The sequence below is a fragment of the Heteronotia binoei genome, chromosome 4 (genome assembly GCF_032191835.1).
Source record: "Heteronotia binoei isolate CCM8104 ecotype False Entrance Well chromosome 4, APGP_CSIRO_Hbin_v1, whole genome shotgun sequence".
Lineage (NCBI taxonomy): Eukaryota > Metazoa > Chordata > Lepidosauria > Squamata > Gekkonidae > Heteronotia > Heteronotia binoei.
Genome location: NC_083226.1, coordinates 32,091,463 through 32,107,379, shown reverse-complemented (window position 1 = coordinate 32,107,379; position 15,917 = coordinate 32,091,463). Strand labels below are relative to the sequence as shown.

The 15,917-nt window shown below is 42.5% G+C and overlaps 1 protein-coding gene across 2 annotated transcripts in view; it reads left to right on the top strand.

The window, feature by feature from the left end:
- The window catches only part of KCMF1 (potassium channel modulatory factor 1), a 63,209-nt gene that overhangs the window by 31,505 nt on the left and 15,787 nt on the right, over positions 1-15,917 (top strand). For both annotated transcript variants that reach the window (XM_060237075.1, XM_060237074.1), the window contains exon 2: positions 10,727-10,894. In XM_060237075.1, the coding sequence (XP_060093058.1) occupies positions 10,727-10,894 (168 nt within the window). The remainder of the gene's footprint in view (positions 1-10,726; positions 10,895-15,917) is intronic.

Here is a 15,917-nt window from a genome sequence, read left to right as displayed (position 1 = left end):
GCTGGCACCAGAGCTGAAAAGGCTCTGGCTCTGGTTGAGGCTAAGCGGATGTCCTTCAGGCTGGAGGCCACAAAATATTGATCCACACAGCATAAAGCTCTTTGAGAGAGAGATGGTCCTGAAGATAGCTAGTCAGAGCCTGTATGTTGAGGTACCCCTAAATGTCCTCTGCCTTCAACAGGATCAGGTGGTTCCTACTTATGCACCCCCCCCCCCCCCGACTGTTCACACAGGGTTTTTTAAACTGTTGTATTGTCCATGCTGCCACAAACATTGTGATGGTGTAGCCAGTCCTCAAGACATTGAGTACCAAGCAAATCACCCTTGTTTCCAGGAGGTTGATGCAGTAGAGGGTCTCTGACTTGTCCAATGAATCAGTGAGGTTTCCCTCCCCCCATCCCATCAGGCTGGCATTGGTAGTGATCAGGACATCTGCAGAGACTTTGATAATTTGTCTCAAAAAAGATGGATTTCTTTTGTCCACCATGAGAGGTCTTCCCTAGCGCTGTGTCTAGGCTTTGCTATGTTGCTATGTTGTTCTTGGTGAGGAAGAAGTGCCCATTGAAGTAAACGTAAGTGTGTCCCTCGCCTGTGGCGCAGTGTCGATGTTGAAATCAAGAAGTCCTATTGATGAGCTAAGAGCGACAACAGGAGAGAAGTCACTACAGGAACAACCATATACACAACTCAATCATTATAGTGACGAATTACTATGTAATAAAGTGCATATACAAAGTACAAAACATAATTCATGAAATTTCTTCCGCAAGGAGTCCCAATGTTCAGGTTGTCGACTTTAAAAAGTCCTGCTTCGATTGTCACTCTTCCAGCAAAGGGTGCTCCATAAATTTTCAAAAAGGATGTCCCCATTCAACGCCGCTCACTGTTGATCTTTCCAGTGCGTTGCTTACTGCTAAATGTTTTTTAAGGTACTGTGGGAACGTAACTTCTCCAAGAGGATTCCAAATTGGCATAATGCCCCAAGGCGGCTCAAGGCCTGTGAGGGAGTTGGGTAACTCCTCTGGCGATTGATGAGGAAGCTGTGCTTGAATGATCAAACTGAGGTCTTTGTGGACCTTGGTCATGGAACTGGAACATATCAGAAAAGAAATGGGTCTGCCTGGACCTCTACAGGGGTGATACCTTTTCTCTTGTGATCCCAGTGGGCATTGACAAATTGTTTCACACAGGCCTGGAGTTCTTTAGGGACTAAGAAGCCTTCTTCTCTTCCCCTTACCCCAATTCAGAAACATTGCAGGGAGATCCCATCTGCTGCTTTGTTATCTGCTGCCTTGGAACATGTCCCTATCCCAGTGATAGTACCCCTGGCAGAGTCCCCATACCATTCAAAGACCTGTGTGTATTTTGGTTTCCTTCCAAAATTCAAATACCCACTGCTGTCCATTTTGGTTCCTGAAAGGTTATCGATAGCACTTGTTTTCTGAAGTCCTTTTTACTTTGCTGCTGGGGAATGGCCGCCTCTGTTTCCCCTGAAGAGGATGTTTCATCATTATTTGGAACAGACATGGAAGCCGCTGAGGCCATCGCCATGGCGTAGTTGGAGAGCTCAGTGAAGTGGAAGGTGAAATAGTTGAAAAGCAAGCAGGTATTGTGAACAAAGCAGGAGTCAAGGAACACCTTTAAGACCATCCAAGTTGGTCTTAAAGGTGCAACTTGACTCCTGCTTTGTTCAACTACTTCAGACCAATACGGCTGCCCACTTGGATCTATCAAGCAGATATTGTGTGTGTATGTGTTTTTCACTGAACAGAAAAGAGCGTAGACATATCCAGAAGTAAAGGCATATGAAGAAACAACCTAAGAGTTTGGCAAACAGCGAGGAGGTCTTTCCTTGGTGTGCCCTCAGAAGGAGGCAGGAAAGAGAATTGAGTGTGGTGAGTGCTTCCACTACGCTGGAGACAGAAGTAATAACCTACTTCCTACTCCCAGGGACTGCTGGTGGGAGAGTAACCAATTGTCGGAGTATCCTCATCTTTTCAAGTGAAAACTATATTTCATGTATGTAACATGAATATAGAAAAGGTGACTTTTGGGGAATGCTGTTCTGTCCAAAGCTTTCACTTGTGGCTTGGGGGCGTTTGATAATGTTGCATATTTAGTGGATGGTACTGAATTGAAGGTGAAGAGCCACTGTTTTAGCTGATTAATGTGCCAGCTAAAGCACATAGACTAATAAATAACACGTTTTGCCCTTTCAGTGCCTGTGGCTTGAGACTCTTGGATCTCAGCTGTATTTGCCCAGCAGTTCATGTACGAGGTGCAGAAGCCACAATAGGAAGTCAGGCCCTTCTTAGACAAGGGAATACTGAAGAGAATTACACACATGCAAAAGGATAAGAGATGAAGTTATGTTAATTAGTTTCTGTTCCATATTCAGGTATGCATGCTAACTTTTGCAGCAGCTAACGTGCTGTTTTCCGTGTTATGCACTGCAGCTATAGATGCATTTCCACGTGTCCTCCAGTAAACAAATTTCCATAACTATTCAGGCAAGGCACAGTTCTTTTCAGATGGAGTCCTGTTGAATAGTGGAGCTTTGTTTCTCAAATGTAGATAGTGTAGTTCTGTGGAATTCCAACAAGTGCAATTGCTTTGTTTATACAGTAAGCCAAATGTATGTTTACTGTCTATGCTAGCTCCAATATATGTTCATCAGCTAAATTTCTGTTGAGTATACACTCCATTCTAATCGATTTTTAACATTCTTAATCTTAACACACGCATTACCTTAGTTTTGGCACTGAAGGATTTGTGGCCCAAGCTTGGGACAGAGATGACATCACAGGATAGAAAAATGCTGTCAAACACAACCCTCTCAGTGCTCAAAGTGCAGCAGTTCATATTCTTGCACTTCCACCAAATAAACCAAAGGTTCATTTCATTCAAGTGCAGAATTTCAGTGTACAGATCCATAGCATTTATGTAGTAGTTTAGATTGCTCAGAGCACTTTGTTACCTTTGTAACATGCAACCAATAGACAAGGTAGATCAGTATTTTTCCCCCCATACTGCTGATTGAGAGCTGAGAAACAGGCCTGCTAAAGCCAGTCGTTGAGTTTGTGGTAGAAAGTAAAATCTGAACTGGAGGTGCCTGGTGCACAGCTCAGTTCTTTTGCCACAGTGTTGCTTTTGTCCTCATAAGCTTTCGCCCACTCAGTGGCAAATCATTAAACCAAAGCAGCCTTTTTCGCGCCTTTCTCAGGCTCAGACATGAGGTGGTAGATTTCGTTGTTTAAACCATGCTCTGCCCATTCGAATGGAAAGCAGAGTTGATGCAGGTTTGATTTTAAGATAAGGTAAATGGAGTGCTTACAGCTACATTGACTTGGGTCAGTACCTGAACTCTTATTTTCTCCCAGCCGTGCTCCAATACCGGAAGTAGACCTTGTTGGGGGGTGGAGTACCTGGGGTGAGGGACTTGTGTATGCATGTCTTGGATTTTCTGGAGGATACCAAGAAATGTCACCCTTTAAAAAATGGATACATGAAAGTTACAAAGGCACAGAAAGTCTTAGGAAAGAGGCGTGTTAATCATTTAAAATTAGGATGAGCCATTTTTATCTTCAGGCTTCTACCCTCCAGTGGCACAGTGTTCAGTGATTCTGTCCTATTTCTATTGGTGTTCTAAATAATCCATTGGTGAAGTAAAAGGGGGCATAGGGATGAGAGAGACAAACTGAAATTCAAGGGCGTATGAAATTCAAGGGCCTTAGAAAGCTTTTCAGGGAGCTCAGTGGAAAGGCAAGGGAACTGGTAAACAGGGTTCATGCATTGCCTGCCATTAAGGTGAAGGAACATTAGCTGAAAGTGTGGGCGTGATTCTGGTTTGGAGAGCAGTTACATGAAGCTGTCAGTGATGCACATTCTGCTTATCAATAATTTACAAAGTCTGGCAATGTTGGGGCGGGGGGGGGGGGAGATTGTCCTCATTAATGTTGCTTACCAGATAATTTGAAAGAAGACAATACATGATGCTTTCCCAGGATAAGCTTTGCATAAGAAAAGCTGTTCTATCATTCTTTCAGCTTCAATGCTCCACCCCTGTGGTACATAGTTAATAATACCAGCCTACTGTATGGAGTTATTTCAAATGGCTATTGAAGGAGCAGATATGAAACATCATATACATGCTTAGTATCCTTACTAGAACTGGAATTTTTTTTTTTTTTACCCTGCTGCTGTCTCTCTTTTCCTCGCCCTAAATGTAAATGTTTGGTGCTGAGTTGTGAACAAATGGGACTGGTGCCATCACTTATGGTTTGGGCCTCAGCGCAGAAGTAATCAGTCCTTGTGAGTGCATCAGGCATGAAAGCAATGAAGTGGTTTTGAAACCTGCCGTCTTATAGACAGAGCTCATACAAACAGTTGCATTGTAGTAAAAAGTCCTGATTTCCATGGCTCAGATTAGTGGCACTGGATGTTGTAGAATTCTAAAAATTCTACAGATTCCAAACCTACTTACAGCTCTGTCCCAGTTGGCCACAAAGTTATCTGATGTTACATGAGGCTGGCAAGGTTCAGTGATGCCTGTTTTCTGGGGGGGAAAAATGTATATTGGACAGTGACCTAAACAGAGTGTAATCTGATTTAGCATTTTTGTTTTGACTTGTATTCAACAATCTAATTTTGTGCTAAAATTCCAACATCCAGTAGCAATGTCCAATAGCGATAAATATGTGAACTGAAATATTGGATTGAGGTGGGGAGATCGTGTATTTTGTCTATTCAGATAAATTACAAGTTTTATGTGGAAATTATTTTATATGAGTAATATTTGGAAAAAATTGGAGAAAATGCAGGATTTACTTTTCTTTCTTAAATTGTAAGGGAAAACCCTGAAGGTATAGAAAGTAAATGGCACACTAAATTTAGCACACTCCAAGAACTGGGCATGTTATCCCATGGACACGAGAGTCTCCTCTTCTGTTTCAGCAGAATTGAGCTCTGCCACATGATGCAGGTCGCTGGAGTGTCTTAGTTTCACTCACTCTTTACAGCATCACTTGCATTACTTATTAGTTCCATATCGGATTGATGATTACAGTATCCCTTCTACCATGTAAGAGGAGACATATAAATAAGTATTTTAGCTTTGTCTTGGTTTGACCTGTGAAACCAATCAGAGAAATTCATACCTTGATTTTCAAAAAGTTTAGATTATTACATGTAATTTTAGATTATTACATGGTTTTATTCCCATCCCAATGAGATTTACATGTCCTCTTAACACATTTTCTAGCAATAATCACCTAAGAACATTGGATCAACTCCAACCAGCCTTTTCACACTATCTCACCTGTTTCCTTTCCTTATTACATACCATGTAGTTTTGTCTATGAAGGTCTGATAGCTTTTTGGGTGGTCAGAATTGACCCAGTCCTCTTTCTTCATCAATGGAATAGCTGTAACCCACAGTTACAACTTTGAAACTGTCAGGCTTGCCTAATATTGTATTGGCAATGAGATCCATTCTTTATTTTAGTTTTACAGCATAATGAATCTTTAGAAAGGGAAATATTTCTGCCTAAAAAATAAAGCACTGGAAAATTTTCTGCCCCACATTTCTGGTTGGGCTTTTGCTGGTGAGAAGACTTGCATCAACTCCAAAATTCCAGTTGTATTTGAGGGTGCCTTTTAGTGAGTAAAACCAGAACTGCACTGCTTGTTGATTGAAATGGGGAGGGGGAGTCCCTTTTAATCTCTTGTTAGTGATTAATAGTGCTATTCTAAATGCATTGACTCCAGCTGATTTAGAAGCATATAACTCTTCTTAGGATTGGTGTAAAAGCAGGAATATAAATGGGTAAGATTGGTATAAAAGAAGGAACTATGGAACATATTCTTCATAAGTCAATTAAGCATGGGAATAGGGGTGTGCATTCGGCTCAGCCGAATCGCATAGACCACCAAATCACCCCTGATTCATAAGTATATGGCACGGTATATTTCCGATTCCATTTTCAGGTCAGTAAACGGGAGCCGTATATGGCTCCCCGTGTACTTCGTGTAGATATTCGGAAGTATACGGAAGTCAGTGGAAAAGGCGGGAAAGGAGCCTTCTGCAGCCTTGGGGGAGCTGCTTGCTTCCTTTGGAAGCCTTTTCCCGCCTCTCACATAGCCTCCTTGGGATCAGGGAGGGAGGGAGGGGGAGGAGAGGAGCCCCAGCAGCCAATCCAAAGCATGCATTTGCAAAATGCATTGCAAATGCATGCTTTGCAGGGCTTTTGTGTAGTTGATGGCTGGGCTAATCCCTCAGCCATCAGCTACATTGTTGTTCTTTTGTTTACTTGGGTATCCAAGTAAACAGTGTTATCTGGCCAATCACAGAGCAGTGCTATTTTTTGAAACTGCTCTGTGTAGGGTCAGAGTCTGCCTGTCTGGACTCCATTCCATTGCTGTTGTTTGGTGTGTTGGTGTGAGAGAGAGAGATTGTGCTGCGCTGGCCCTTGGCCTCAGCTGCTGCTGCTCTCTCTCAGCCTTTCCTGACCTTCCTTGAGAAGAGAAGACGTCTCTAAGGTAAGACAGTCTCGGGGTTCTTGTTTTTATTTTAGTTAGTAAAAGGACTTTTTAAGACTCAGAGTCCCTTTACTTTTCCAGATTTGGGTGGGTGAGTACTGGGTAGCTTATTTGGGGTTAGGGGGTTGGGGTGGGGGCCTGGGGTGGGGGGTTTGCCAATTTGCCCGTATCTTACTTTAGTGAGAGAACTTTTAAAAGTGCAATGTCCTTTTACTTTTCTTGATTTGGGTGGCTTGCATTTCTTGGGGTTAGGGTGAAGGGATTTTTTTGGGAGGGAAGGGATTGGTAAAGTTCCTGTATTCTTAAAAGTTAAGTTTTTTACTGTTTTAAAAGGATTCTGTGTTTGATTTGTTGCTGCTGTTCCTTTTCTCTTCTGGTTCTGGTTCTTGCGGGGGGGGGGCGTTTGGCCTAATTTTCATTGTTTAAAAGGCCACATTTTTAACAGTTGAGTTTCTTGGCCTGCTCCTGTTGTCCCTTTTTTCTGGTTCTGGTTTGGGGGGGGGGGAGCTGGCACCTGGGTGAGAGACCCAGAACCAGCAGGCTTGTTGTGCTTGGCCAGCTCTCCCCGTGTTGTTTGGGGCAGGGCTGGAGAGCTGGCATCTGTAGATTGTGTGTTCTGTGGCAGGGAAGCTGGCACCTGGGTGAGAGACCCAGAACCAGCAGGCTTGTTGTGCTTGTCAAGCTCTCCCTGTGTTGTTTGTGGCAGGGCTGGAGAGCTGGCATCTGTGTTTGCTGCAGCCAGGTCTGCTCTTGAGCAGATTGTGTTTTGTGTGACAGTGACGTTGGCAACTGGGTTTATATTGGTTCCAGGCCTGCAGGGTTCATAGAGTAGATAGAGGGATGTAGTGCATTTGGGTCCTATATAGATTCTCTGGTGTGAAGTTAGGTTTGGCTTTGGGTGCCCCAGAAATTGGACCCCCTGGTCCAATTTTTTTTGGCCTTGTGGGTTTTGTGTGGAACAGTGCCATGAAGCTGCATATCAGTTTGGGGGGCTCTCCTCAAAACCTCCTGCTCCCCAGAGCCACTTTTCCCATGATTATTACAGTGAGGAAGTGGCTCTAATTGGTTTTTTCTCACCATTGGGAGCAGTGTTCTTTTTGGGGTGCCCACAGATGGGTGCAGTCTTTTTGGGCAAGGGGGGTTGCATGTGGGCGTGTCCCCTGAAGCTGCCCTGCAGTTTTTGGGGCTCTCCCTCAAACCCCCTGCCCCCAGTAGCCTCTAATTATGCCCTATGTTTGCCATTGATTTCAATGGCCCATAGGGTATAATGGTGGGATAGGGTGCCCCTGGAATGGGACCCCCTGGCCCAATCTTTTTGGGACTTGGGGGGTTTGTAGGGGAGAGTCCCCTGCAAATTTGTGGGCTCTCCCTCAAACCCCCTCTCCTCCAGGCGGCTTCCAATATACCCTATTTTGCCATTGATTTCAATAGCCATAGGGTATAATGGGTCTGTATATTCAGAAATAGCAGCGCATCTACCATATATGCAGCTATTCCGAGTACGGTAATAGGAAATACACAGTATTCCGTATTTTTTTGGCCCCGTGCATTTCCGAATCCATGTAATTCCGTATTTTTTTTTCTTTGCACACCCCTACATGGGAGTTGACAGTTGTGTGAAGATTTTTCCTGGTCTTGAGAAATTTGACATGATTTAGAGTAGATACTACAGTTCCCTGTAGATTTTTAGAGCTCAGAATAATCATAATAATAAAAGGATAATAATGGTTTTAAAGTTAAGATTACATTTGTTACTGTTGTAAAGTTTCTAGAACTCATTTTAACTGAATTGCTTTCAATGGGGGAAGGGAATGCCATTTTTTTGCCTGCCTGATGTGGCTTTGGCTTGACTCTTCTACCTGGATTTACTTGGCCAGCTTTGACTCTCTCTTGGTGGCTGGGGCCAATAGCTCCTTATGACTGCCATGTTTCTGCCTGCCATTTTGGGTTGCTGGATGCCACCCCAGCTTTTGGGGTGTGTGACATTTACACAGATATCGCTGTTTCTTACTTCTTTAGAAAATTAATATGCAGTTTCTCAGACCTGCTCAAGGTGGCTTTGCAGATGGGACTCAGATTAGCTTTTTGGTTAAATTTAATTTTTTTCTGTAGCTTTACTCTGCTAGCCAGCACTACCATGCCAGCTTTTGTTCTCTCTTGGTGGCTGTAACTATTGGTTCCTTATTGGATTACAGTACTCAGTGGTAACTCTGGCATTGGGTGCCAACCCTTGACTGAAGTTTTTATGGTTCAGGACTTGTTGGCTTTAATTGGCTCTACTTAAAAATTTTGGAATCCAGATTTGGTTTATTACAAAATTGTAAATGTAAGATTAAAATCATATTTGTGTTGCAAATCATTTACTTTTAAAATTTAAATCAAAGGTGTACTGATTAGGGAAACTTGTTTGAGTTTGAAAGGGGAAATGTCTGGAATGCTAGAAAGATTTACATTAACTCATGGGTATAGGGAGCCCTGTGGCACAGAGTGGTAAGCTGCAGTACTGCAGTCCAAGCTCTGCTCACGTCCTGAGTTTGACCCCAGCAGAAGCTGGATTCAGGTAGCCAGTTCAAGGATGACTCAGCCTTCCATCCTTCCGAGGTCGGTAAAATGAGTACCCAGCTTGCTGGGGGTAAAGTGTAGATGATTGGAGAAGGCAATGGCAAACCATCCTGTAAAAAATCTGCTGTGAAAACATCATTATGTAACAACACCCCATGGGTCGGTAATGACTTGGTGCTTGCACAGAGGACTACCTTGCCTTTATGATGGGTATGTGCTTCAGTAGGAAATAATAAATTGTAACATGCCAACTGAGGCATATTGATATTAGACTAACATGTATGTAGATTTTAACTTCAGCTCTTGTTAAAGTATAGGACTAAAATCCACCAATAACTGATTTGAGTGCCTACAAACTGAAATAATATTTCAGGTGGTTGTTAAGGACTACCTTCTTTATTCTGTAGATACTCTCATATAACATGTTTGATCTTGCTGTGCACATATGCCAGTTTTGATGGCTTGAAATTAGAATGGCAGCTAGTACATCTACATTTAAAAGGTATGATGGTGAACTAGCTATTGAATAGTCAGTCTCCCAAGAAAAGTTTAGTATGCATATCTGCACAAATCAGGATTTGAATATTTTAATTTCAAATACTGCAGTGAATGAAACTTGAGAACAAGATTTGCAAGACTGGTACACTTTTTTTCTCCCTGCACAGTCTTTACAGTGGAATGGTATGTCTTTCTTGCTTCACATCTTTGGTTGTGGCACTCTACAATCTGAATAACATTGGCAGATTGATTTGAGAGTTACTGTGACACTGATGGCCCCTTTCTTTAGAGTGGACTAAGTTTCTGAATTGATTCCAAACTTAAAGGCACAGTTTTACTGGAACAAACACCATATTTAACACAGAGATTGGTGCTTACATGTTCTCTTTGTCAGAATAGATCTTAATGGAGTTTCAACTGTACCTTCCTGTTGATGTGTGCCAGTAATATTTTGGGTTACTATATGACATGCCCATGAGCAATTAATTTTCCAGATTATGCTTTGTTGTACATTGACGTGAATACCAGAGTGGAGAAAATTACACATTTATTTTATTTAGTGAAATGGGGATAAAAATTTCATGTTGAACACAGCATGGGACCATGCAGATTTCATGTTGAACACTCTAGATATAAAATTTCTCATATGAACGAGACATTTCATTTGTGTAGTTTATAGGGATATATGTTGGATATGTCCTGAAATAGTGAAATGCAGCATCTTTGGCCTTTAGTGCACAATAGCTTGTAATCAAACACTTGCAAATTTCAATATTTTGAGGAAAGTAGGATAAAAATACTTTAAAGAGTTAAACATCTGGGTGCTGTTAAATGTATACCTATTTGGAAAAGGATAGGACTGTTTTGGGAACTGAATAATAAAATATCGTTTAGGCAAGTGAAATAGAGCATTTTCTTAGAGTAATTTTAGCAGCTATATTCAAGCTTATTTATTATTTATACCTCGCCCTTTTCCCAAGGGAGACTCAAGGTGACACACAGTGAGGACAAAACAATAACATTACAGAAAAAGTCACTTTAAAAGCTGTAGATATTACCAAGTGGAAAAAATTCCTAGTTAAATGTAGTATAATTTGGCATTAATGAATTTTTGTGGGTTTCCCCCCAGGTGTCAGCTGCGATGCATGTTTAAAAGGAAATTTTCGAGGTCGCAGATACAAGTGTTTAATTTGCTACGATTACGATCTGTGTGCATCTTGTTATGAAAGTGGTGCAACAACGACAAGGCATACAACTGACCATCCAATGCAGTGCATATTAACAAGGGTAGATTTTGGTAAGTATTCTGTGTATGTGCCTGTTTAGTCACGTTGATGCGATTCATACTCTCGCAGAATGTAACCTGAGAATTCTGTAGTCTTCCCCTGTGGCGGAACACGAGAAAGATTTTCTGTCCCCCCTCCCCCTTTAAGCAAATAAGTTTTGTTTGTATAGCCTTTATCATTTTGCATCAGAATATTTCATTGTATGAGACAAAAAGAAATGTGCACAAAGTTCTTGTCATTGCTTGTTTATATATAAACGTAGCTTTTTACCATTCAGTGGTGATGGGTGAATTCATTTCTTAACCAGTTGTTTACTGTCTCCAGGATTCAGTTAAAAACCATAATGTAATTATGAGAAACAGAAAAAGTTATAGTTAAGTTAAAAAAGCCCCCCCCAAACAAAACTCAGAGAAGCAAAATCTGCCCTGTGCGTACCTTGCATCTCCAACAAAGAAATGCTAACTGAGGTCTTGTGAGAGCATAATCATCATTAGAAAGGAGTTTTTTTTTTTAAAGATCCTGATCCAAGAAAGTGGTAGGACAACACAGACTGGACAGCAGCTAGAAGGGTTTGGAGAGGGTGAGGTAGGAGCAGCAGTGTGTGAGAGAGAAATGAGGTGGTGCGTACAAGTGGCGTAAAAGAGTTCAAGACCTCAGTCGACTGAGCTTCAGAGAGGAGGGAAGGTTGAAGCAGAAAGTGTGTCCTCCAAACTTCTTTCTTGAAGTATTTTGGTTTTGCTGTTAGGTGTGAACAAACTTTCTTCTCCCCTCCACAGCTTTTGGATGGCAGTGGCAGCAGCAAGAGGCTTTAAACAGGAAGGGTGGGAAATGCACTGTCCGCTTCAGCCTTCCTGCCTCTCCCCTCAGCTGCCCAGCTGATTTGGCATGTGACTGGTAGGAGGGTTGAGGAAAGAGGACCATGTTGAAGAGGGGGTGGGGCAGGGCAGCCTGGGGGACAGAGTTGATCTTCACCCTTCACAAATTTAATGGGTCTCTCTTGTTTGTTTATGTAGCATAATGGTTTTGCTTAATAAAAACAATAAAATTAATTAAAACTGCAAGAAATTGTAAAGAGGTTAGGATTTAGTTTTATGGTAGCAGTGATTACAAACTACAGTCATTTAACTAAAAATCCCTAAAGTCTGAAAAATCTGGTTTCTAAATTTTTAGGCTGTCTCCTAAAGCCAAAGAAAATTTGTCCTATTAAACTAGTAATTTTTGTGGGTTTTTTTTTTTTTAAAGCATCAGAGAAGCCCTTTGGTCACTGCTTCACACTTTTCATTACCATGTGCAATAATTTGCTTGAGCAGACTGGTTTTGTTAACCACTTTCATGTATTGCTGCCACTCCTGGCTTTATTTCATGTTTTCCTGCTCTTTAGGGGCATGGTTAACTGGATACTTCATGGCTCTGTGCATCACACTGAAGGGCTCTGTGCATACATGAGGACCTGAGTTGCCTGCTTCGGCGGGGAGGGCGGGATATAAATAAAATGATGATGATGATGGTGAAAACACCAGCACCTCCACCTGAGCTAAAATTTGGACTATGCATGCCATGGGGGTTGTCTTTTCCTGATCAACTATTTTCATCTACTGCAAGTTGTAGCATTAATTGGGGATCTTCTCTCTGAAGCTTTGTTTTGCCTTCTGTTTTTTTTAATGGTGGTTTATAGTATGTATGGTTATATTGTGTAGTTTACATGGTTATAGCACATAAAGTCTTCTTTGTAGCACTTGGGCACCTTTGGCAAAGAGGCTATCTTTAGATGCTGCTGGCAGTGCTGAGGGAAAGCTCCCTCCTTCATCAGATGGACATGATCATTGTCTCCACTGCTCAGGAGCAGACTAAAGATGCCTGCTCTTGGGGAAAAGTGCTATATGATTTGTTTTGAGCATCCTGGAGAAATTGAGCTAACAGTAGTGCAACCCTGTGCAGAGTTATTGCAGGCTGTGAGTTGCTCATGGTGGAGACTGCTGCCTTTTCCTGTCATGTTCTGGTTGCTCATTTTTAGCCTTGCTAAAAGGACTGTGCATTGCAAAGGGTTTTATAGCGACCTGCAGAGTAGAGCCAGGATTTCTTTCTGTTCTCCCCTTCTCCCTGTCTGAACTGTCGGCATGAAAGCATATGTTTGCTCTTGATTTCCTGATCTACTTAGCAATGTGAGTTTTATAGTTGAGCTTAATCTAAATAGCTCAGACTTGTAAATAGTCAATGCACGGTTGCCTCTGATGAATAGGTCTTCTTCCAGGTGACCAAGTTTAGATAGCTTGTATAAATTAGAAAATAGCTCATCTTAAGCCTTTAGTATGTCTTAATGGAGAGATGTATGAGTGAGCAGTTAGGCTAATAAAAATACCTGTGGGACAGTAATTTTTGCAGACTTAGTTGGGAAATGGTTATGCAGGAAGATTTTTTTTTTCTTAAACCTCCTGAGGACTGCCAGGTTTCTACATTTAGAAATAATTTGGGCTGTCCCCCATACTTTTGCCTTTCTTTTCTGCTTCAGGACATGACCTGGGGATGGTTTTGTGTTGTATGTGTAGGGGGTAGACTTCTTTGAGCATTTAATGTATTTAGTGAAATATCAAGATAATGCAACAGTGGCTGCTCTTTCTCAGAGATGGTTTGTAGTGGTATAATTGGGAAAAAGTCCCTAAAGGCTTTTTCCTTGTATTTATGTGCCTCTAGCAGTGTCTGTGTGAATTTGAGTGGCTTCCAAGGCGAAACCCATCACAGTAATTGACAGAGCTGCCCTGTTTTAATAAGGATTGGGCCTTGATCATACATGAGACAAAGACAGAGGTGATGACCGAAACGTTTCCCAATGTAGGTGTGATCAAAAGAACTTCCTTGATGGGTGTGTCTTGCTAGAGGTGGCAGCTCTTAGCTCTTGTTCTTCAGCTTGTTTTAATAAGGCAGATCTTCTCTCCAACTGCATTTCTCCTGCCTCTTCATTGAAGCAGGCAACAAAAGGTCCTAGTGTGGGCAGAACCTCAGAAAGTCTTGACAGCTTTCGTCACAGTGGAAAAAACTCAAATACTGGAAGCTGCCTGATGGATGAGTTCAAGCTAGGCATGGGCACAGAATGAATCATGATTCATACTCAAAATGGGTCGATTTGTGGTTGGTTCCAAACTGGTTCATTTCATTGCATTGTGCACAGACTGGAAAATGAACCAGCTGTTTTCATAGGGAGTTAATTTGGGTCGTTGTCGGTTCATTTTTCCAGACAGCCTGGCACCAATGCAATCAATTCCTAGGCAACGCTGAGGTGGACTTCGGGAGCCCTAGAAACACCAATGGCATTTGTCCATGGCTTGATTGGCAGCTCTGAGAGCCCATCATGGATCTTCTTTTCTGCTCCATGGGAGTCAGCTGCTTTCACTTTGCCAGCAGCTTGAGTTGTGTGACTGTTGATTTGGCTGGGTGCTAGAGTTTAGGGACACCTTTTGTCCTCTATCCCCACATTGTGGGACAAGTTTAAACACCTCTCCCAGTTGAGGAATCAAGAGCCCTGTGGCGCAGAGTGTTAAAGATACAGTACTGCAGTCCTAAGCTCTGCTCACGACCTGAATTCGATCCCCGGTGGAAGCTGGGTTTTCAGGTAGCCGGCTCCAGGTTGACTCAGCCTTCCATCCTTCCGAGTTGATAAAATGAGTACCCAGCTTGCTGGGGGGGAAATATAGATGACTGGGGAAGGCAGTGGCAAACCACCCCGTAAAAAAGTCTGCCGTGAAAACATTGTGAAAGCAATGTCACCCCAGAGTCGGAAGTGACTGGTGCTCACACAGAGGACGTTTCCTTTCCTTTCCCAGTTGGGAAGGTGTTGCCAGTTGCTCCTCTGTGGTTTAAGGGACCTTCATCCCAAGGTGAATTCATTTGTGTGTATTTTTTTCTTATTTCCCCCAAATTTATTTGTTACCTCTGGAGCTTGCTTATTCACAGAACCCATTTGTTTGTGCTGTATTGGTTTCAGGGACCCCCTTCCCCTTTATTTCTTGTATTTCAAATCCTAATTTATTGTTTTGGTGGGCTTTGTTTTATTTTAATCATAGAGAACAGACCAACTTCCTTGTAATTCTGTGGTGTTTAGAGACCTGAGTTACAGAGGTTCATATTTGTTGCCTTTCTTTATCTTTCATTTTCCAAAATTTAGGGATTCTGCAGGAGGTTGTTATTCTGCTCATGCCAGTGTGTCTGTTTTATTTTTTGGCTTTCAAATCCAACTTCCTGAACCATTCTGGAAAACATTTCCCTTGACTAGACTGCATCACCTTTATTATTAAATAATAAGCTTTTGTTTTCATGTTTGATTTCTATCAGTTTACCAAAACCAACTAGCTCAGAAGCCATTGCAAACCTGCCAGGGCCAGCTATGATACCCCTGCTCTGTTTTCCTGCTCTGCCCGTTATTTTACTCCACTCTACCTGGGCAAGACCGCCTTTCCACTTGGGCTTCAGTTACCTGGGCAAAAGTTGCACTGTGGGTTTTCCTGTTCTGCCAGGTGTTTTACTCCACTCCACCTGCTTTCCTGGGTATTCAACACACTCCCAGTTTTGCACTTTTATACACCCTAGAATCTCTTCTCCCACCCCCAGAAGCTAGCTTGCATACCACCTGGAGGGCAGGCAAAGGGGCATCCCATAGAGGTCTTCTGTGACTTGGATGGCTTTAAGAATGAATGATGGCAGCTGTGTACTCTGCTGGGGGCACCTGGTTTGTAACTTAGCGCCTGAAATCCAAGTCTCACCAGACTTGGAAAGCAGGTAGAGAAGAGGCTGCTGAAGAGTGTGCTGCCAGTTTGGGGTCTCTAGCACATTGGGGGAGGGGATGTTCTACCACCTCCCAAGCTAACGAACCACCTGGGGGCACCTGCTTTCTGGCACTCATGCCCTCCCAATCCAACTATCACCAGACTTGGAGAGTAGGTAGAGGAGAGTGTTAATCACTACTGCAAAAATATCACTGCTCAGACAAAGTTAGAATGGGAAGAACTTTCCAAATCATGGAGATTTTGACTTGGGAGGCAC